The following is a 20,871-nucleotide window of genomic DNA, read 5'->3' as shown; positions in this document are numbered from 1 at the left end:
TATACAAGCTTATTTTACTTTCTTTTCTAGGTGTCTTGTGACAGTGTTTCTTAACATGCTTGCATGCTGTTTTTTCCACAGGATGCCTGCTGTGCCACGTGCTGTGGATTGTCTAGATTCAGACAGTCAATGTTTTAATTTGTCATTATTGTTCAGTATCTGGCTTCATTGACCACGTAAAACAGTGTCTTATGCCTTGTTCAGAAGTGTGTGTTGGTCTCATAATTTTCAAATATATCTGACGAGTACCAGCAGATAAGGAAGACTCCTTGCTCTTTTGCTGTATGATTGAGCAGTGGTCAGACAAAGGAAAGGATAAAGACCCTGCTGTGGCACAGACAGACTTTGAGTCCTCCCAACTCTGTGACTGTCCATGCATAAACAGTTCAGTTGAGAGCAGCTCTTCATACTTTCCAGCATAACACCCCTTCACCCAGCTTCCAGAGCAAATCAAAGTTCTCTGCAAAGGGACTCACCTCCTGAATCACAAGAAGAAGGAGTACAACAAAGGGAAAAAGGGAAAGCAGCCTGATACAGGCCTGTGGCATGTTGCCTGGCAAGGGTGTTACAAAGATGATAGTATGAGAGGAAAGCAAAGGTGGGCGTACAAAGCCCCTGTCATGGTAGGACAGGGCACCAGAGACCTCTTAACTGGGAGAGCAGTTGGTGTTGACCGTAGAACCACAGAATGGTTTGGGTTGGAAGGGACTTTAAAGGTCATCCAGTCCAGGTCCCTGCCTTGGGGAGGGACACCTTCCACTAGACTAGGCTGCTTAAAGCCCCATCCAGCCTGTGGTCTAAATGTTGCGAGAGATGGGGCATCCACTACTTCTCCGGGCAACCTGTGCCAGTGTTTCATCCCCCTCATCGTATAAAATCCTTCCTTGTTGCTTCCTTGCTGAATCTGTCCTCTTTTGAGTTCAAAGAGTGTCCTATCAGCTCTGATGTGAATGTTGTGGAGAAGAGACAGGAATAGTGCACACAGTCTTTTGTGAAGGGTAAGAGAGCTTCTGCAGCATCACACTGACACTTGGAGGGAGAGTGACTGAAGGAGATAGCACAGAGAGCAAGAGAGAACAGGATTGCTGCTGTAAAGGTAAAGGGAGGGAAAAAAGGAGAGGCAACCTATGTGTGGGCATGGTGGGAAAGGTAACATGAAGCACAAGAGATAGAGAGGACAGGGTAGTCCCTTGTGAGTGTGCTATGTGTTGGGCCATCAGAAACCATAGCTATGATTGTGCCAGCCCATTCCTAATTGCCTACAAACTTGGTCTTGCAGTCATGGGATTGCCACTGAGGAAGAGGTTCCAGTTTTGCAGTTGCACACTCAACTTTTTCTCAACTTACCCTTGTTTTTCCTGCTATCCTTTTAAAGACTTTTAAAAGGTCTTGCATGCCCCTTCTTTCACAGAGCAAACGTCCTATTCAGTTGAAGGGGACTTCATGCATGTGACCCTCTACCTTTGGTAACATTTTTCAAATGTGATTTGGGATATATAGTTTCCTAAACTGAAGATGGAAAAACTCGAATTCCCTTATTTGTTTGGCCTCATCTGGACCACTAAATAGTCATCAGCAAGAGAGAGATCAGCAGGTAGCTTGCACTGAGCTGACAGAGCCTGGTTTTCCAGTATCAGGGGCAGTAGGGGAAGGGAGTGCTTTACCACAGGGCTCCATAATTTTAATTCTCACCATATTCAATATCAATCCTTCTACATTGGATCTCTTTTTCTTCTTCCCACACCACTACCTTCTGCCCCCAGGAATATCAGTAAGGTTTCAAATCAGTAAGGTGTCAGGTCCTAGCTCTGAGTTCAGATGCTTGGCCCACCAGTTCCTAGGGAAGCCCAATTTACTTCCAGAGAAGGAGGAGCCTTGAACATTTTTAATTTCATGCTCTGAAGTGTCACAGTAATACTGAGGTGTAAAGGTGATACAGCTGCTTAAAGAAAAGGCTGGCACCAGTAGGAAATTTTTGGATTTTCTTTAGTCTGGCCCTCAGAACTGCCCAGTAATTTTGACTAAAACTATGCTTAAGCAGAAATTCAGTCAAGGCAAGCATGTGGCATGGAAAACTTTATCCCAGCCAGCTACTTAGCAAAGTTATAAGCAACTTAACTGCTGGGCCCTGCAGTGAAAAGTGCCTGTACCACATCTATATGTTTTACAGGCATAGGCACATTAACTGAGTTTTTATAGGAGTTTTACAAGGTACCTTATTGTTCTCTTGCTGTGTTTTTAGGCGTTTGAGAGCACCCTGAAGTCTTGGGAGGACAAACAGAAGTGTGAGTTGTCACGACCCTCCTCTTTCTCCCTGCAACCAGAGATCATGTCTGAAGAAGAGTCCACCCAGATCATCCAGTTTGGTCAAGCTGCAGGTGCTCTGATCCACAGGTGACTCAACTTGCTTTTGGTGAATAGAGCCTCCTTTAGTGCCTGAAATTCTTGTCCTGCTTCCTGTTTCTGGAGGTGTTCCTGTTCAATCTTACCTGCTACATACATTGCTGGTCCATGGCACTGAGAGTAGCATCACTTATTGTTCAGTGTCCCAGCTAAACAAGGACTAAAGCTGAATAAGCTTTCTTAGGCCATTTTGAACAAAATATGTTACTTTCATGAGCAAACATGGATCCTTTAATCCTGAAAGAATCTGTTGCCTTTGAATATAAAGTAGTTTTTTCAGAAAAGAAACAAAAGCCTCTCAAGGAGCTCAGATGACAGCCTAGGTGTTGTAACCCTGATGCCTAGCAGAAATTTTTGTACAGTGCCCAGAATGTATGCTTACCTGCCCATCCTTTAGTCAGGCATTCTGTTGGGCTTCTGAGAGAAAGTTCCCAGAGTCATTAGAGAAAGTTGCTGCAAGTGCAGCTGCCTTTCACATCACTCTGGTCATACTAAAATGTCTGGGTTGTATTTCAAACTGATCCAAGTTTGTGTGCAGAATTGAACATGTTGTGCCTGTGAGAGAGCTGCATTTCCTTGCCTGTGCATGCTCAGTGTGGCAGGAGAACTGTACTGCTTTGCCAGAAGCTGTGCCCCTGCCCTGATCCTGGCTTGGCTTATCACCTGGGTGGGTGTTTAAATGGGATACCAGTCAGGAGAGATCTCCTGATTTGAACATATGCAATGTGATATGCTGATCCAATCTGTAATTCTCTCTTTAGCATTCGGGAAATAGCTCAATCCTATCAGGACATGGAACAGGAGCTTGCCCATGCTGTCAATGCCAGCTCCAAGTCTATGGACAAAGTCTACGCTAAATCCAAGTCTACAGAGGTACTGCACTCACTTGGCATCTCCCATTTTGTCCTTGCTCCAGAGCTCTTGGTTTTCCATTCTAGCTGACCGAAAGTAGGCTTGCTAGTCTAAGACTTCTTCCTTTTGACTGCTCAGTCCTGTGCACTTCCAAGCTTAACTTGTACATTAATTGCTTCCCTGCAGGGTCTGAACTGCAGCCTTGTTGTAGAGATGGTGAATAATGTCAAAGCCCTGCACAATGAGACAGAGCTGCTGCTGGCAGGCAAGATGGCACTGGTAAGGAGCACAAAGCAGGAGGAAAAAACAGCCTCACTTCCCCTCCTCCTGTTGCCTTGGCCTAGCATTTTGCTGGTCTTGGACTCTCTAGGTCAGTTTAGATGTTATCATCCAGGAATCATTTGCTACAGAAAATTTTGCTACATGGGTGTGCTGTGGAGCTTGGAGCTCAGAAAATATAAGAATTGTTAATTTGGTCTGGGCAGAGTACCTGCTCCGCACTTCCTTTCAAAGGAACTGCTTTGTTAGCTAGGAGTTTCAAGGCAAGGGTCTGGCTGTGTGTTTTACCATGAGGCTTTTAACTCTGCCATTCTTCTATTCCTGATCCAGCAATTAGATCCTCCACAGAAGGAGCAGCTCCAGGCAGCCCTGGCAGACATGGACCTCCAGCTGAGGAAACTGGCAGACATCCCTTGGCTGTGGCAACTTATGGAGCCCTGTGATGAAGAGGTGAGGAGGACCAAGGCTATTTTTCCCTAGCTGTTCCCTTTTTCCCTAGTTGGCTCTCTGTGTTTGATTTCCTGTTACTATATGACTGATGTGAGAAAAAATTATTAAGAAAGAAACTTGACTCCCTAAGGCTAAAGAAAGTAATTTCCTGCCAAGGTCCCTTGCCTAACATGGGATCAACTTTCTCTGCTTCCTTTTGTGTCTTGGTCAGAATGAGTTTAGGATTTTTTTTTCCCTTTCTTTACGAGATCATGGAGCTGAGCTTGACAGTGCTTGTTGCTCTTAGTCCATTCTAATCAGTTTATATGTGCTTGATTTTCCCTTTCTGTTCTTGCAGAACCCGATGCTGGATTATTCTAAACGCAGCCGCAGTGGCAAATTCCGCCTGGTGACCAAGTTTAAAAAGGAGAAGAACAACAAAAATAAGGAAACTCACAGTAGCATGGGATTGCCGGGTACCAAGTCTGCTCATTCATTGTGTCTTTTTGTCACATCAGTATGGTCACACCACTACCTGTTCTCGGTCTGTTTCCTCACACATCCTCTCCTTCTGTTTCACCTGCATCTGCCTCTTCTTGCAGGTCTAGTCAGTCTTTTTCATGTGGCAAATAGCTTATTGCTCCCTTCTGAGTCATGGTCCCCCTGTACCATGCCAGCATTCCTGAGCAGGAACAGGAGGTACCCTCTGAAGAATTCTTCCCTGCGCTGCACAGATTTTCACAGATATTTCAGAGGGTGCTTAGGGAAGTGAATTTCAGGATTTCGGCATTTTAAGTATAAAAATGACTGCGGGGCCCAAGTCCGCATACCTCCAGTCTTTTCATTGCTTATTCTCTGTGATACAGTAAATTATATTTTTCTCATTGATTCACCTTCAGGCTTTAATCAAGTTTCATGTCTAATTGGCTGGGAATCAGCATCACCACAGATGTTTCCTGACCTTTAATCCTATTGGTCAGTAGATAAAAACTGGCCATGAATCAACAAATTACCATTCAAGACACTTTCTCTCTAAATTGGTCTAGCTGATTTTTGGTTTATGCTCTCCTTATGAAGGCTTTCTTCCAAAATTCAGAAGTATGACCTGTTCTGTTGGCTCTTGGGTCCTGTCCTCTGCCATGGAGTTGTGGGTACAGTCTCCTGTCTTATAGGCTGGTGTTCATTCACTGCCTCCCAAAACTTGGAAATTCATTATTCTCTTATTTAGAGACTGCAAGAAGGTGGAAGTGTAAACTCTTCCTCTCTCCCTCAGACAAGGGGGAGAGAGGTTGCCATTTTGTTTCCTGAATGCAAGTGGTTGTACATAATAATGTGCAAATAAGTGCTGTGATTCTTCGTCGTATATTTTATGAATCTCTTGTTTTGTACGCAGAATTTACACAATGTATGTACTCTTCTTAAACATGGGGGTAGACTTGAAAAAAGTTATCCCTATCAAAAGATATGCCATCTCATCAAAACAAATATGCACTTCCTCCTGGCTGTACTGCAGCAGGCTCTTCTTAAGAGAACATCTCTTACCTTTTTTTGCCCTACCTCCTTCATTCAAGATTGAAGGTTGTGCTGCCCTCCCCTTAGATGCTGTGATCCTGCTTACCCTCCTCCTTTGGCACTGAGTGCTGTGGTGTCCTCATCTCTCCCTGTCTCCTGGGATTCTGGGTACTCAATGCACTCCTGCTTTTCCATCTCTAACAGTTCACCTCTGGGGAACGGAGGAGGTTGCGGCGTGGCTTGAGCACCTCAGTCTTTGTGAGTATAAGGATATCTTCATCCGCCATGACGTCCGGGGCTCTGAGCTCCTGCACCTTGAACGGAGGGACCTCAAGGTACTTTCACGGTCGGCTCATGAGAAATAGCCAGCTGCATCTGCATGACCTCCTGTGCTGAATGTGCTTGGAAGTGGGCTGCCCGCTGTTCATTCCAGGTGCCTTGGCAAGATGAACAGGTTCACTACGGCCTCGTTGTATTTTCCACCCGTTTGGGGTCACCTGGTTTTTAGGAGCAGGGATGTAGAAGAGTTGGTTGAGGGACCAGCTGTCCCGTTCTGCCACAGCTTGCTGGAGACGTGATACAGTCCAGCACACAGATTGCCAGTAGTGTTCTTGAGAGTCTCTGATTTTAATGATGGAAGTTTTTCTCAGCTACTGTACCATCTTTGCAGAAGGTGCTGTAATTGGGAACATTTGGTTCTTACTGTGCAGTGACTGGACAAATGGATCATCATGCTTCTTTGTTACAAGAAAAAGTGATTGTGCACTTTGATGAGGCTTATGGATGGAGAGGATCTTTTTTAAGAGGGCTTAGTAGTCACGTTGCACAACTTTTTATCTCCTCACCAGGAGACGTTGTTTCTACTGAGAGAAATTGAAAGTGGTGGCTCTTTGCATGTGCAAGAGCCTTGTGTCATCGTTCTGGTGACTTGCATAGAGCAGGAAAAGAGAAGTTTTTTTGAAGTAGTGTGTGGCATTTGTTTGATGCCCCTTGAACCTTTATTTATAATTTTTACCATCTTCCCGTGGTGAGGTTTGCTGTAACCTGTGTAACTGACCCCTCTGCATGTCAGCCACCTACAGCCTGTGTTTGTTGCATGGTACCCATCTATCAGATGTGGCTGGTTAGTTCCTTCTGCATGTTTTGGCTTCTAGACTTGTCCTTGACATCTGTGTGCTCTTTCTGTTCTCACAGCCTTTGACAGCCAGAACAATTTGTGTTTCTGGCTAACGGTCTGCAGTTGTTTCTGTGCATTGCTCTGTGCCCACTCTGCATTCCTTAGTAACTTTTTGACATGTGGTTTGAGGCTCTGTACATAACCCTCAGGTTTGGATTTTTTGTGGTTGGTTTCCTCCTCTCTTTGTAACTGGCTGACTAGTTTGTAACTGTTGCTTGGCCACCTGGAGTTTCCTTCTGCCTTTCTCTTAGTGTAAGGTTTTCTTTTTTCTTCCAGGACCTGGGTGTGACCAAAGTGGGTCACATGAAGAGGATACTGCACGGGATCAAGGAGCTGAGCCGGAGTACTCCTGCCAGCGAGGCTTAGCCTCTGTTTTCACAGCCTGTGTCTACCATTCTCCCTAACTGCACAGCAGTCACCTCACAAAGCAGATGTGCTCACAACTGTCTCTGCTGAACAGCCAAATTTTAGCTGTTCAGAGCTCATATCAACCAAGCATGGTGCTACTTTTTTCCTGTGGGGTATGGCTGCATCCTTTGGAGAGGCACTTCCTCTGCGGTTGGCAGAGCCTCCTGGAGAGGGCTCACTCACTGTTTGAAGAGCCATGTCCTGTGTCGTGGGAAGTTCTGGTTCCAGGGACAGTGCAGGACTCCTGAGAACTGCAACACAGATACCTTTACTGGATAACTTCATCACAGTAGAATCATTCAGGGCAAAAGATATATTGGCCAGTCTTAATTCAGGAGCATCTGACAGTCATTTCAGACCCAAAACTTTCCTGCTCATCCATGTGTCACACCTGTATTTAGCATATTTAAGTGGGACAAAACCTCTCCTTTGATCTTACTATTCCCTTTTTAATGCATCTTTAGTTGTGTGTAATTTGCATCTGAAATTCAAAGCCAGTTCAGACCTCTTCCAATGAATATCAAGTGATTCTCATTCACTCATACTTTTGCAACAAACAGTGCATGTGCTTCAGACGGGGTTTGCACCAGATGGCAGAGCCTTCTGCTGGGCCTGCTCTCCTCTACCAGCCAGGGGCAATGGTACAACCTTTAGGTTTTCACAAAAAATGTGGTGCTAGTCATCACAGACAATTGTTCAGAAATTCCTGGTAGTAAGAAAAGAGAATCTGGAGAGCCAAATAGTTACAGGAGATCAGCTCTGACGTTCCTTCTTCTGAATTCATCTTTGGAAGACCAGATAAAAGGTAGAGGAAAGCTAATGAGCTGTTTGTGCTGCACAAGAAGGGAGGTACAGGCCAACTTGCTTCATCTTGGAGGAGAAAGCAGCATGACTGGCAATGGCCAGATTTAGCTTCCTACCTGTTTAGTACCACTTCTGTGGCCACAAACACGAGAGCTGTTTCTTTACTTCACCTTGCAGTGTAGAAAACTATTTCTGTCACAAAATATGTGATTTAAGTCTAGTACTTGTATCTTTTCACCTGTCTAGGTTTCAGTAGCTTTTCCACCTTGCTTCTCTTTCTTGCTGCCTTGCTCCTTCACTCCAGGGTGATACGAAAGATTAGAGTAGCTCAGTTCTCCTGGGGTGTACCCCTAAAGGATTCCTTATGCTGCAAACATTGGGGCTCCTGTAAGAGCACTGAGAGGAGGAGGATTGTTACCAAGCAAATGAGCATTATAGTGAAAACTGGAATATGTTGATAAATTGCTTTTGGTACCAGCAACAGTGGAGCATGGAAATATTAGTGCCTCTGAATCAGAGTTTCTAGATGGCTGACCTCAGTTGGGTGGCTGTTAAAGCCCAGGACCAGCATGCATAGTTATATCACCATCTTTATCACTGGAAAGGCAATTTGGCAACAGTCAGTGCTGTAAAAGTTGAGAGACAGCAGAAATTATTAATTACTCTGTCATTTTCTGTGTATGTATTTAATTTTTTTATTATTATTACAGAGTGGCACCTGTCTGACTATGGCTGCAGGCAGAAAAGCCCACATACACAGTGGCATAAAAGATGATTTGCTGAGGACATCATTCTTTTTTTACTTGTAAGGATTTTTATCAAACTGATATCACTTCTCTAGTCTAATAACAATCAGTCAAGTTAGCAAGTAAAGATTTGTCAGCAAGGCTCTGGGCTGATTTTGTTTCAGCTGGGCAAACTCCATTGAACTCCCTAGTATTTCACCAAGGGTTGTTCTGACTCTGCCTGTCTGTTCCAACCAGACACATTCACCCATGTGTCTCCTTGCAGCCTGGCGAGTGTCAGGGTTTGTGTTAAAACTCATGAGAAGGTGAAAGAAGATTATAAGTGCTTGATCCAGCTAGAAACACAGTATAAATACTGTGGGGCCTGAGCAGGAAATATGTCCAGCCTTGCCCAGAATGTATTTCTCCTATGTATATGTTGGCAATTGCTTCCATAGCTGTATTTATTATTTATCAGTACAGACTCCCTCTAACCATATTGAATTCCTGAAGTATCAGGTAAGAATTGCAAGCATATTTTAATGTCCCACTTGCTTGTTGAGGCACAGAGCAGCATCTGGATGAAAATGAGGAGAAGTCTCCTCAGGAGAACCCCAGGATGCAGCCATCCCCAGTGGTGGTGTGCAGTCACCTCACAGTGTATGCATCCCACTGTTTATCCCAGAATTGTGCGTGGCTGGGACATCCATGTGCCTTCCCAGGAGAGTGCAGCAGGGGGTGAGGCAGGTGATCACTCTGGAGAACAGGTGAGATCTGTGTTTGTTCCTAAATGCAGTGAAGGAGCTGTTCTGTGGGCTTTCCCCAGCAACCTCATGGTTAAAGATGCATAAACAATAAGCTCTTGCCTTGCATAATCCTTGAGGGATTAAATTCCTGCTTTCATAGAAACAGCTCCTCTCTACTCTTCCTGCCATGAGCAACAGAGGAATCCAAAGAGTTTTTACATTCAGGTGTGTTCCTTAGTTCATGCCATATCTATCAAGACCTGATAGCCACTAGCCATTTGCATGAGTGATGAGGCCTGCACAGATGCATCTTCATTTCTTTTGCTTTTCTGATCTGTGTCAATGCCTTCAGATCCTTTTTGTGCACATGCATATCTATCAATGGGTTGACAGCCACTGTATTCCTGCCTTATTTATCCGAGGCAGCAAGGGAGTTCTTCCTTCTTCTGAGACCTAGAAAATGGGATCTACATTTAACCTGAGTGCCTTTGGATATTTATTAAGGTTTAGATCTAAGAAACCCCAAAGGGTTGTAGTTCTGTGTGTTTCACTGGGAACAGTGCAGATTTTTATTGGTGAGATTTTTGTGAATAGATGAAGACAATTTGTGTTGAACATCAGTGAGCTCTATCTGCAAAGCATGGAGCCAGGTAGAACTCCTGGCCTATTCTGAGTTTCTCTTCTGACATCTGATAATTTTTTGGGAGACGAAAAACTCAGGAAAGACAGTAAAAAATGCTGCTTTGCCAAAAAGAGACTGTCCAGCAGTCTCAGGAGCACCAGCCTGAGAGAAGCTAGAGCTGCACATATCACACAGGTGTTTAGTCCCTGAAGAAATGCAAATCCTGTGAAAGCCATGTGGCACCTTCTGCTCACACCCCTCACCCCTGGCAGTGGCTGCAGTGAGCTGGGCATGGGGTTTCTCCTGCTTGGAAGAGGCTTCAGTCCATTCTCTCACATTCTGGCAACATCCGGGATATTTACTGGCAGATTCTGGAATGATGGCTGGGGCTAAGTGAGATGGTGTGCAGTGGAGACTGGAGGGAGGCTTGGCTGTTAGCAGTGCCCTGCCCTGGGCTGCCTCGGGAGGGCTGGTACAGCCTCTCTTTTGTACCTTGTGGGATGTTGGCAGGAGCCAGCAGTGGCCAAGGGGAGCTGTGCCACTGGGTGCCTGGAGGTGCTGGCCTGGCACCTGGGAGCCTCCAGCTCTGCTGAGGCCTTCAGTGCCCGTGCTACGTCTGCTTCTGCACCCAAACCGTATGGAAAGCTTCAATCATTGTTTTAGTGTTATTTAAAAATGTGCATAATAGCGACGTGATTTATAAAACAGACTGTTTACAAGACATATTTTGTATCTTAAGATGTGTGTACTGTAAAAAAAAAAGCAAAGTATGAAAAATGATGTTTTTCTACAACTGTCAGCAGTGACTGCATGTCTGTATCGTTGTCCACCGACCGTTGTTCCTCAGGGGTCTCCCCACCATTCCTGCAATCCTGTCAAAAGCATCGGGAAGCAAGTGAATCCCTGTACAGTCTTGGGAAGAAGGTTTTGTGCCTTAAGAATGGGACCTGCTTCCCTCCTATTTATTTTGTTAATTTATACAGTGATTACCATGGAAATGTCTCTTGGGGGTTTTTTTGTACATAGTTTACTTGTTGTAAATATGTTTTTCTTGTATATAAAGTAAACATGTTTCCGAGCTTCCAGTAAGGATTTTCTGTTGCTGATTTTGTTGTGAGAGGGCTGCTGTGCCCATCAGGTGGGAACCAGCTAATAAAAACCTGTGCTGTGATTAAATGGTTTTATCCTGGCTTACATCAGAAGTTCAGAGCTTTTCCTTAGAGAGGAGTGAAATGGTAAATGTAAGTGTTGTAGACTAATTTTGTAGCATTTTTTGTGTTGGTTTAATTGGCATGGAGTAGAAGACATCATGTAGTTTCATTTTTTTAGCTATGTCATGTAGTGAACAAAAGATGTTTTAAATGCAGTGCTTCTCCTGGTGCTCATCCTGATCAAAGCTCTGCTGGCAGCAAGCCTGCAGCTCGGTGGGAACACTGTCACACTCAGCAGGGCTGTGTTGGTTACTCTCCTCAGGTGGCTGTTCCTGGCCATGGTGCTGTGGTGCCAGGATGAGACAGGAGCAGTTGTTCTCTCCTGCACCTGGGTCTCTGTGTATTCCATTTATTGCAGGCAATATGTACAGTGACTTGAATAAGTGAAAATGCATTTACAGAAATGTGGGAGAAGTGAGTTTTCTCATGGAATGTGGAAACTGAGTGCTATAAATGATACCTGTAAACTTGAAACAAAAAAATTTGGTGTGTTTGGGTGAGTAGTCCATGGAGTGGATTGTGACGAGCTTTCTCTTCTGCCTGTACAGATTGGTGTGTTCATAAGATGCTGATAGGAAACTTCCAGCAGATTTATTTAAATTGAGAGGATGGTTGTAGAGTTCTACAGTACTGTTGCAAAGTGGGTGGAAAGTAAGTTAAAATGGTAATGAATATTTTCTGTGTGAATAACATCTTTGTACATGATAGTTAAACAGAAGTATGGAGAGAATAGTGTCTGGAACAGGAGCATCATTCTGATGTTACATACTCTTGCATGATGATAATGGTAAAATTTTCATTTTACGATTTTTCATTGGTTACCTGGAGCCAGAATAAGAAGAAAATAAGAACTACTGTGTTTACTCACACATGCATCAGACCCTGAGTGTCAGTCTCTGCTTCAAGTGGCACTATAGAAAACATGCAGAGAAAGCAACAGCAGAGACAGAAGATATTCTTACTCCTCTCATACAGGTTAATTCATTTTGGTCTTTTTTTTAATTATATGACAGAAGCTAATAGCAAAAATCTTACTGCCCCACTCAGTGTGTCATTTCAGAATGTCAGACCTCAAGAGACCGCATCACTGGGTATGTACACTCCCAAATTATATATAACCATTTCTGCTCACCAGAGAATCAAAAGGAGAAAATGGTTTGAGAAAGGCGGAGTGGGTGCCTCAGCTGTTTTACTTTTTCCCTGTATGCAGGTAAATGGTCAAGCTCTCCCTGAGCACTGTTTGTTTAACAACTGAAAAGAAAGCACTTCATGTCATTCCAAAGAGTAAATATCTGAAGTTATGGATTAACTAAGTTCCAGCAGAGCTCATGGAGGAAGAACAGATCACGCTGATTCCCACTGAATAAAGCAGTAAGTGCTTCAAAAGTCTTGTATCCTTTGAGATTTCCAAGTACAACTTGCTTTAATGGAGCATGAAACTTGTAAAAAATGTCCAGTGACAAGGGGAGGGTGTTGGGACAGGCCAGAAGTTTTCTGGGAGATCTGCTGATGTGTTAAAGGGAACAAGCAAACCAGTCTGGAGGGACCCTAGTGAACAGCTGCTGCAGAGCTGGGGTGGGTCAGGGCGCAGCAGAGAAGAGAAGAGAAGCGGCTCTGAAAAGTGAGTGACCTGGCTGAGCTGGATGGGTGGGAGCTGTCTGCAGCAGGGGCTTGTCACTCAGCAGTGTGCTCTTCTTGACACCTGCCTTCTCCTCCTCAGGTGACTCCTGCTGCAAGATGTGGAAGCTCCTCACTGTGGGGCTGCTGCTGGCTGCCTGCCCTTACTGGGGCTGCTGCACCTCAAGTAAGCATTCTTTTGAGAGATGGCCTTCAACCCTTCCCAGTCTGCAGTTTCATGTCCTGCTCCTCTGTTAGAGGGGGTGGCTGGAATCATTCCCACTGTGGGGCGTTGACTTCCTTTAGCAGAGGTTGACAGACAGTGCTGGGGCCATGGCAGCTGCCTGGTCAGAGCCCTGCTGAGCCCCATGAGATGTCAGAGTACCACAGGGCAGAGGCTGGAGCTTGCTTCTGCAGCACAGCACAGACAGCACATGGTGTCTAGGACAGCCTCTCTTGCTGTACTGGAGAGAGGCTCTTGCTCTCATAAGTGTCCTTTGGGAAGCACCACTGTGAGTTTTCAGCCAGCTCTTTTCTCCACTTCTGCTCTCACCTTTTTGCTTGCAGTATTTTACAGCAGTAAAGATGCAAACAAAGTCCTGAGAATCCAGAAGCGGTCAAACACTTTCCTGGAGGAGCTCAAGCCAGGCTCTGTGGAGCGTGAGTGTGTTGAAGAGCTCTGTGACTTTGAGGAGGCCAGTGAGATATTTGAAACCAGGGAAGCAACAGTAAGTTGGGGTTTTTTTTAAGGATAAGATAATTTAGTCAATCAAAGATTTTCTTAAAATATTGCAATCCAGGGCACAGAAGATGATGCTGTCAGTACTGAACACTGCTCTTTCCTGACTCCTCAGGTGTAGGCGTGGTTTTGAGTGTCACTGTGTTACAGTGATTGTCAAGTTACCCTCAGTGGGCCACAAAGCTTGGCTACTCAAGCATGTCCCACCTGGCCCGCCTGGTGAGGTTTAGGTCCTAGACAGTTAATTAGAATCCTTGCTTGATTCCACTGGGCTATTCTTGCTTCTACTAAGTTTTTCCTAGTACTTCCAGTCTTTTGCCTTTGTTGTCCATTCATCAGTCCTGGCTGCTTTTCAGTGTATCTCCTAAGTCTTCTGTTATGCCTGACAAACATTTCTCTATCACTATATTTTTTCTCTCCTTCTGCAAACTCCTATTTTGAATTGGACACTATATTTACTGTCTGCTGATTCCTGCCCCTTTCTACACACAATTGTTGTGTTGCTGTTTTTAGCAGAGTTGGCTCAAAGCATAGGGTTATGCAGTCCTTGCTGTCCCTCAGATCCCAGAGGAGAGAGGGGCTGTCCTTAGAATGCCTGCGTTTTGTCTAACTGGGCTCAAGTGAGCTCAGGTGACTTACCTGGCAGTAAGTGCCAAGAAAATAGCCTGCAAGCAGAGATGAGGAGTCTGTGCTTAGTACAGGACTGCAGGAGAGTCACAGGCTGGTTTTCTTGGTTCATAGTGCCAGTCTCTACACTGCTGAGAAGAATGAGACCTATGTTACTGACCAAAGCGCTGTGTTCTGTTGGCCAAGACCACAAAACACTTAAAACCCCTCACTTGTGAAAAACGGTTTTCTCGATTTAATACAAGTTTCCTTTCTCCACAGCTAGAATTTTGGAGCAAGTATGTAGGTAAGTAAAGATTTTCCTCATCACTTCTCTGTGCTTCCTCAGGAGTTACTAGTACTCAGCCTTCCTCCTGTCATGTGTCATATACTGATTTAAATTCTCATTCTCTCTCATAAGGGGTGTGCAGAGGATGTTTTCCTGTTCTATCATACAAGCAGCCTTCCTAAAACACTTGAGGTGCACCTGTACCTATCATCAGTCATCTTCCCAGAGTTAAGGAATTGGTGAAAAATGGTTTGATGCTCTAACCATGCCTGACGTGGTCCAGCAGTAACCTGCTGCTGCCCTGCCTGCTTCAGGCTTTCCTCTTTCCTCCCCTTCTGCCCACTCCACTCACTCTGCAGAGGGAATTGAGAACCCAAACAGGTGACCCTGTCTCTGCCGCAGAGGTGTCACCATTGAGTGCCAGAAACATGGCTGCTACTTGGGAGTCTGGGCAGGGTCTGTTTGTGCTGATGTTTGATCTGTGAGCTCTGTATGGTTCAGCAGCTGAGTTTTCCTACCTCTGTTTCAGATGGAGATCAGTGTGAGCACAATCCTTGTTTCAACGGGATCTGCAAGGACAGTATTGGAAAATTTTGCTGCATCTGTAACAAAGGCTGGGAGGGGGTTTTGTGCAATTATGGTAACACTGCATTTAATCCACTATAAAATAACATCCTTTGTGACAGGGATCTCTGTGTGATAGGGATGGACACTTCAGTCATTGCATGGCATATTCTTTCTTTACTACTTTCTTTACTAATGTGATTTCTCTCTTGCTTCTTGATGTGGTAAGAGGTTTGTCTGTGCTTATCTAAAGCAAAATTAACTTTGTATTACCATAGGATAATTTTAGAGGTATGAGATATCTAAATTTTGGACAATACTGGAAATAACTCTGTGAAGCAGGGGTTTACTTTAGAATTGGGGATTATGGTAGGGTTTTTAAATACAGAGGAAAACCCAATCCACTGTGAATATTTTATCACTGTGATAGTTCCTTCCTTGGACAAAAGTGGATAGCATATTTAGGGATGAGCATTGTATGTCATGTATCATCTACAGCTTTCACTGTGGGACTTGGCACATAGTAATAGGGCATTTTCTGTTCCCCAGTGTACTGTAATCTTTTTCCTCCATCTCCCCACTCCCTGATTCTGGACCTAGGTCTGTTTGCTGTCTAGGGGCCTGAGTGTCATTGAAGCCCACAACTGTCATTCCAAATCCATTGATAGCTGTTACCCACTTGAAGCATGATGTCCCTTTGCCACCTTACCTCTCTGTGACCCTGGCTTCCCAACTCCACGTCTCTTGCTGTTTGTTTTTCCCACAGAGGTCAAATACAGCAACTGTTCCACGGAGAATGGGGGCTGTGAACATTTCTGCAGGGAGGACCCTGCTGAGCAGCATCGCTTGTGCAGCTGTGCATCAGGGTATCGGCTCAAGGATGACCACACCACGTGTGAGCCTGTAGGTAAGAGCAGGATGTTTGCAGTCCAGCTTTGACACAGGATTATTCAGGCTGATGCAAAAGAGTTTTAGGGGAGATTTGTCTGCAGTGCACTTTGTACTCATTTTCAAAACGTCTATTCCATAAAGAGTAACTCTGCCTGCATTTCCCAGCTCCATACCCACTTTATGGCCCTTTATCCATGTTTCTCTCAGGGAAACATAAAGGGGAGTCAGGAGACTGCCTCCTCTGCCAAGCACTGAGGGACTTCCATGAAGCCTCTCAACAATATTGCCTAGGTTAGACAGAGGAAATCCTCTAAAAAGAGGATTGGGTGACCTGGGCTAGTGAATTCTCTGCATTTTCTGCAGTGGAGTTCCCCTGTGGAAGAGTCAAGTTGGATTACATTGAAGCCAAAGCAGACTTCAATATTCGGCTCATTGGTGGAACAGTTGGGAGAAGGGGAGGCAGCCCTTGGCAGGTAAGGAGAAGGGGATTCTTTGCCACAGATAGTTCAGGCTCTTCCTGAACTGCTCTGCCTCTCTCTGCTCCAGAAAGGCTCTTGCGTTGTTACTGATGGTGTCATATGAAGTTAAGATTCCCTTTGCTTTTTCAAAAGCGTCCCAAAGGTTGGAGTAGCAGGAAAAAATAATTTTAATATCTGTGAGAATTCTTGACCTTGTTGCTGTTGGCAAGCTTTTGACCTGAATATGCCAATATCACCAAGAGAGAAGATGGTGATGGCAATCATCTGCTCTGTTGCTCCATCCTGGGGAACTCATGGTGTGTGGTGTGTGCTTCGGCTCCTGCAACAGCCTTCCAGTGGGAGGTGATCTTCCTGCCCTTTCTTATAAGCCTTGTCTGTCATAAATTCAAGTTAGCAGACTTAATCAGCAAAATATGCCATGGCAGGTTGGCTTATTGCAAAAAAAAGCGAGACCTCACAGAGCTTGGAGCTACCATGGAGCTAATGAATGCAAATAATGAGGGCCTGGTTCCCTTTGATATTAAAGGGCCTATTACACCACAGCATGAGAGCTGCAGCCTGAGATGATGCACGGTCTCTGGTGTGGGACACACCCCTCATTTGTGCTCTGTATTTCAAAGCTTTGAGTACAAAGTGCTTCTTTGCAGTGACCAGCATCACCCCATGCTGATTTGGATGAAGCCAGCCCTCATTCAGGAAGGACATACAAAACTATTTTGTAGGTATTTCACAGAGACACTATTTATAGAGCTTTTGTCCCTCTGTAGAGCTTTGGCTTCAGTGAATGTGACATGCTTTGGTGCTTGATAAGTCTGGGTATTTGGCAGCACCTAAGAAGAATGAGTACAGTATTCTGTGAGCTGTGCTCCATGCAGTGTCACACCTCCCTTGTCTTGTTTCAGATTATGCTGCAAAATACCAAAGGGATGTTTCTCTGTGGGGGTGTTCTCATCCATCCAGCTTGGGTCCTAACAGCAGCACACTGCCTTGAGGATAACGAGGGGTTCAGAGTTAAACTTGGTATGGAAAATCACCTGTCCCTGTGCTTTTTAAATATAAATGTTTATTTCCTAACATTTATCATCTCAGGAAAAAGACTGGCAGGTTCTGAAGACAAAAGTCCTTGGCTGTAGGAGTGGTCTGTCTAGGCAGTATTTAATATGCACCTTAGCTTAAAACAAAGTTTAGTAAAAATCTGATTTCGTGTGAGCTATTTGAGCCTTGCTCTGGAAGTAAGCTGATGTCTACTGAGCACTGCTGCTGGTCTGTAAAGTAGAAAGTCTTGGTCACTTCTGCCTCTGTTTTTCTGGTGATGAAAATATTAGAGACCATCCCAATACTGAAAAAAAAGTCTTGATCCCTGAAGGAGAATGTCACAGGGTCTCTTCCTGCCTTTTCATGTATTTAAACACTGTTATTTAAGAATGTTTCACTGGAGAGGTGCTGCAGAATGGCAACACTGCCTTTACTTGCTCTGCTGCTCTGGAGCATGAGAAAATGTCACTATGTCAAGTAAGTGCTTCTCCTGAATTGACAGACAAAGATAATTAGCGTTTCATTTGCACTTAGATTTTTTTTTAACAATGTTTTCTACCTAGCATTGGTGCTGAGGTATAACAGCTCAACTGCTTGCTTTCCATTAGTGAAAGGATAGATTATTCCCAGTATTTGTAGAGAGTCCAGCCAATATATTGTTTGTGTATATAGCGTTAAAAATAGATGTCTGTGTGCATGTTCCAAACACACTGTGGATGTGCAGATGCTTGAGAGCAGAGACAACAAGTTTATGTACATCCAACATAAAGAATGAATTAAAAAGTGTGTGATGTAGCCTTGGGTTCTCTTAGTGCCAGAATATTCACCTTTTCACAGAGAGACTTCTGTCACCACAAAAGGAGTTTTCATCAGAAAAACCTGGAGACGTCTGTGAGTGACAAGGAGGAGAGTTTTGGATGAAGACATTGCCATGTCCATGCAGACAGCCAGGGAAATGTTTGTACTGAGCCTGCACAGCTGCTGCTCAACCTGTGTCTGTCAGGCTGGGATACCCCACACCCTTCTGGACTTGTCTCACTGCAGCTTGCCATCCACAGGAGCAAAACTGGAGGGGAAACTTGCATCTGAGTTTACACTCAGCTTGGGGAGAAGTCTTGTCGCAGCACTCATGTGCTTTAGTGTCTGAATTAGAAAGTTAGTTCTAAGAGTAGTTTTGGAAGATGGATTTGAGAATAACACAATATTCCTGTTTCTGGCTCTTGTTCCTGCATCACAAGCCCAAGAGCATCCAGAAGTGTGTTCAGAACTCCAAGACAGAGCAGATAGGTGGATGTAATGACTCGATTTAAAATCGTGTTTCTGCCTTTACAGTTAATGTTTTTATGTCAGCAGCAAGGATTATGGTGGTCCTTATTGTGTAGAAGGAACTCAATGTGTTTCCACAGCCTCTGGGTTCAGTACCTCCAGGTGTACATCCAGGATTTTTGAAGTTGCAAACTCTGGGAGTGGATAACCCACCAGAAGTCAAAGGGTGTCCCCCCTGGGAGTGAGGGAGTCTGTCACTGCAGTGCCAAAGGTGTCACCCAAGGGTTGTGGGTGCCTCAGGATGGAGACAGCTGGTGGCTGTGCTGGTGTACAGAGCATGTACCCACAGCAAATGTGTTCCTGCACAGCCACTCTGCCTCCCTCAGAGGAGATGGTCTGACAGTGCTTGAGTCCAGAGTTATTTCTGAGGCCTAAAGCAGAGTTTGTATCAGTGAAGGCAGGAATAAAGCCAGCCCCCAGCCACAGTGGCTTCAGGCTGCCTTAGGGGTGCTGCGAACACTGCAAAGAGATTGTGATAGGAGAGAAAAACTGGCTTGTGCTTGTTGGCTCAATACTAGCAAATCCATGAGGGGCTGGTGCCACTCAGTACAAGACATCAGAGCAGTTTCAGCTGTCTGCTCCAGCCACTGTGAACTGTCCATTGTCTGTCTGCAGAGGAGCAAGAAGAGAGACTCAGAAATAAATGGTCTGGAAGACCAAGATCCAAAGCTGGGTTTAAGAGATCTTTTGAGAATATATTTCTGTAACTACTGTGCCTTGTAAGTCCCTATGCTTGGAGATGCTCCTTACAGAAAAAACACTTGCAAGACCTCATTGACAGCCTGGCAGAAAACCTAGCTCTGCCTTTCCTATTGCAGTGTGTCACAAATGCCTTCTTACATTTCTGGCCCTTTTTAACATAGATTCTTGCTTGCTGTTCCATAACTGCTTGGCCCATGAAGTAGCCATGATGATGTAGCACAAATAGCAACTGGGGAGTCTTAAGAAGTGAAAAATTCCTTAAAATACAGATGTAAGATTTCAGAGGAATAATCTTACCTGACAGTCTTACCTTTAAGTCAACTTTATCTTACAAAAACTAACATTCAGCTATTCAGGCCCTGGCTGCGTGGTGTAAAGCTCATGTCCTGTTGTAAATGTCCTGTTTTGTGGTGTGCTTGCTCTCCCAGCTTTGAATGCTGGCTCCAAGAACGTTGTTTTCCTCCTCACTCACATTGCACAAGTGTACTGAAATATGAACACCACAGAGCAATTTGGTTTCTCAGCTGATGACCAGAGCTCTAGAGCTCTATAGGTATTCATGATTTCTGAAAATATGAAAAGTTTAGAGATTTGTCCATCTGTTAAGAACACTGTTAACTTATGACATAAACAGTTGTATTACAACAAAGAGAAGTAAAAACATGGAGTGCAGTCCTAACACCCAGTGTAATCCAAATGCTTTTGGATTTTGCAGATGTCTTTCAAAGTAAAGGAGCCTTGACAGCATCTGTCATCTTGCTTGCTCTTCCAGGTAAATTCAATTTCCGTTCTGAGGCAGATGAGCAAACCATTTGGATTGATAAATGGGTGATCCACGAAAATTACACCAAGAAGACCTCAGATAATGACATAGCCATGCTGCACTTGGCTGAGCACGTGATGTATTACAAATACGCGCTCCCGATCTGCCTTCCCACGCGCAACCTGGCAGAGCAGGAGCTGATGAGGAGCGGGAAGCAGGCGGTGGTGACGGGCTGGGGCAGCATGAGCGAGCGTAACCACACCTTCGCTGCCTTCCTCAGGTACATCGAAATCCCCATCGTGCCCCGCAACGAGTGCGCCCGCGCCATGAGCTCCCATATCTCTGACAACATGCTGTGTGCTGGGAGCCTGGGAGACAGGAAAGATTCCTGCCGTGGGGACAGCGGGGGCCCTATGTTCACTAGGTATAAGGATACTTGGTTCTTGATAGGGCTGGTGAGCTGGGGTGAAGGCTGTGGAAGAAGGGAGAAATTTGGAGTCTACACCAAAATTAGTCAGTACCTTGAGTGGATCCAGCACCACATAGATACGTCAGCTCCTTTGAAAGGTTGATTCTGATCCAGAGTCTGGAATGTTGTGACTCTGTGCTAGTGGCAGTATGCACTATAATGTACTGTCAGATCTTCAGTATTAAATATTGAGTATGTGTTAACCTTGTGTGCTGCTTTCCTT

At 44.8% G+C, this 20,871-nt stretch overlaps 2 protein-coding genes across 15 annotated transcripts in view; both read left to right on the top strand.

Moving 5' to 3' along the window:
- The window catches only part of DGKD (diacylglycerol kinase delta), a 58,076-nt gene extending 46,943 nt beyond the window's left edge, over window positions 1-11,133 (top strand). For all 14 annotated transcript variants that reach the window (XM_041414511.1, XM_041414513.1, XM_041414512.1 and 11 more), the window contains 7 exons: window positions 2,243-2,394; window positions 3,165-3,276; window positions 3,442-3,534; window positions 3,865-3,984; window positions 4,322-4,439; window positions 5,680-5,810; window positions 6,929-11,133. In XM_041414511.1, the coding sequence (XP_041270445.1) occupies window positions 2,243-2,394; window positions 3,165-3,276; window positions 3,442-3,534; window positions 3,865-3,984; window positions 4,322-4,439; window positions 5,680-5,810; window positions 6,929-7,018 (816 nt within the window). In that variant the 3' untranslated portion in view covers window positions 7,019-11,133. The remainder of the gene's footprint in view (window positions 1-2,242; window positions 2,395-3,164; window positions 3,277-3,441; window positions 3,535-3,864; window positions 3,985-4,321; window positions 4,440-5,679; window positions 5,811-6,928) is intronic.
- A 136-nt stretch (window positions 11,134-11,269) lies between these two features.
- PROC (protein C, inactivator of coagulation factors Va and VIIIa) lies at window positions 11,270-20,851 on the top strand. The gene is made up of 9 exons (XM_041414535.1): window positions 11,270-12,539; window positions 12,889-12,972; window positions 13,353-13,513; window positions 14,413-14,437; window positions 14,949-15,059; window positions 15,750-15,890; window positions 16,238-16,347; window positions 17,256-17,373; window positions 20,189-20,851. The coding sequence occupies exons 2-9, from the start codon at window positions 12,906-12,908 to the stop codon at window positions 20,749-20,751; spliced, it is 1,296 nt and encodes a 431-aa protein (XP_041270469.1). The 5' UTR covers window positions 11,270-12,539; window positions 12,889-12,905; the 3' UTR covers window positions 20,752-20,851.
- The last annotated feature ends 20 nt before the right edge of the window (window positions 20,852-20,871 follow it).

This window comes from Onychostruthus taczanowskii, unplaced genomic scaffold, assembly GCF_017590055.1.
Source record: "Onychostruthus taczanowskii isolate IOZ18803 unplaced genomic scaffold, ASM1759005v1 scaffold45, whole genome shotgun sequence".
NCBI classification, from domain to species: domain Eukaryota; kingdom Metazoa; phylum Chordata; class Aves; order Passeriformes; family Passeridae; genus Onychostruthus; species Onychostruthus taczanowskii.
Note: the sequence above shows the minus strand (reverse complement) of the source record. Positions and strands in the feature narration are given on the sequence as shown.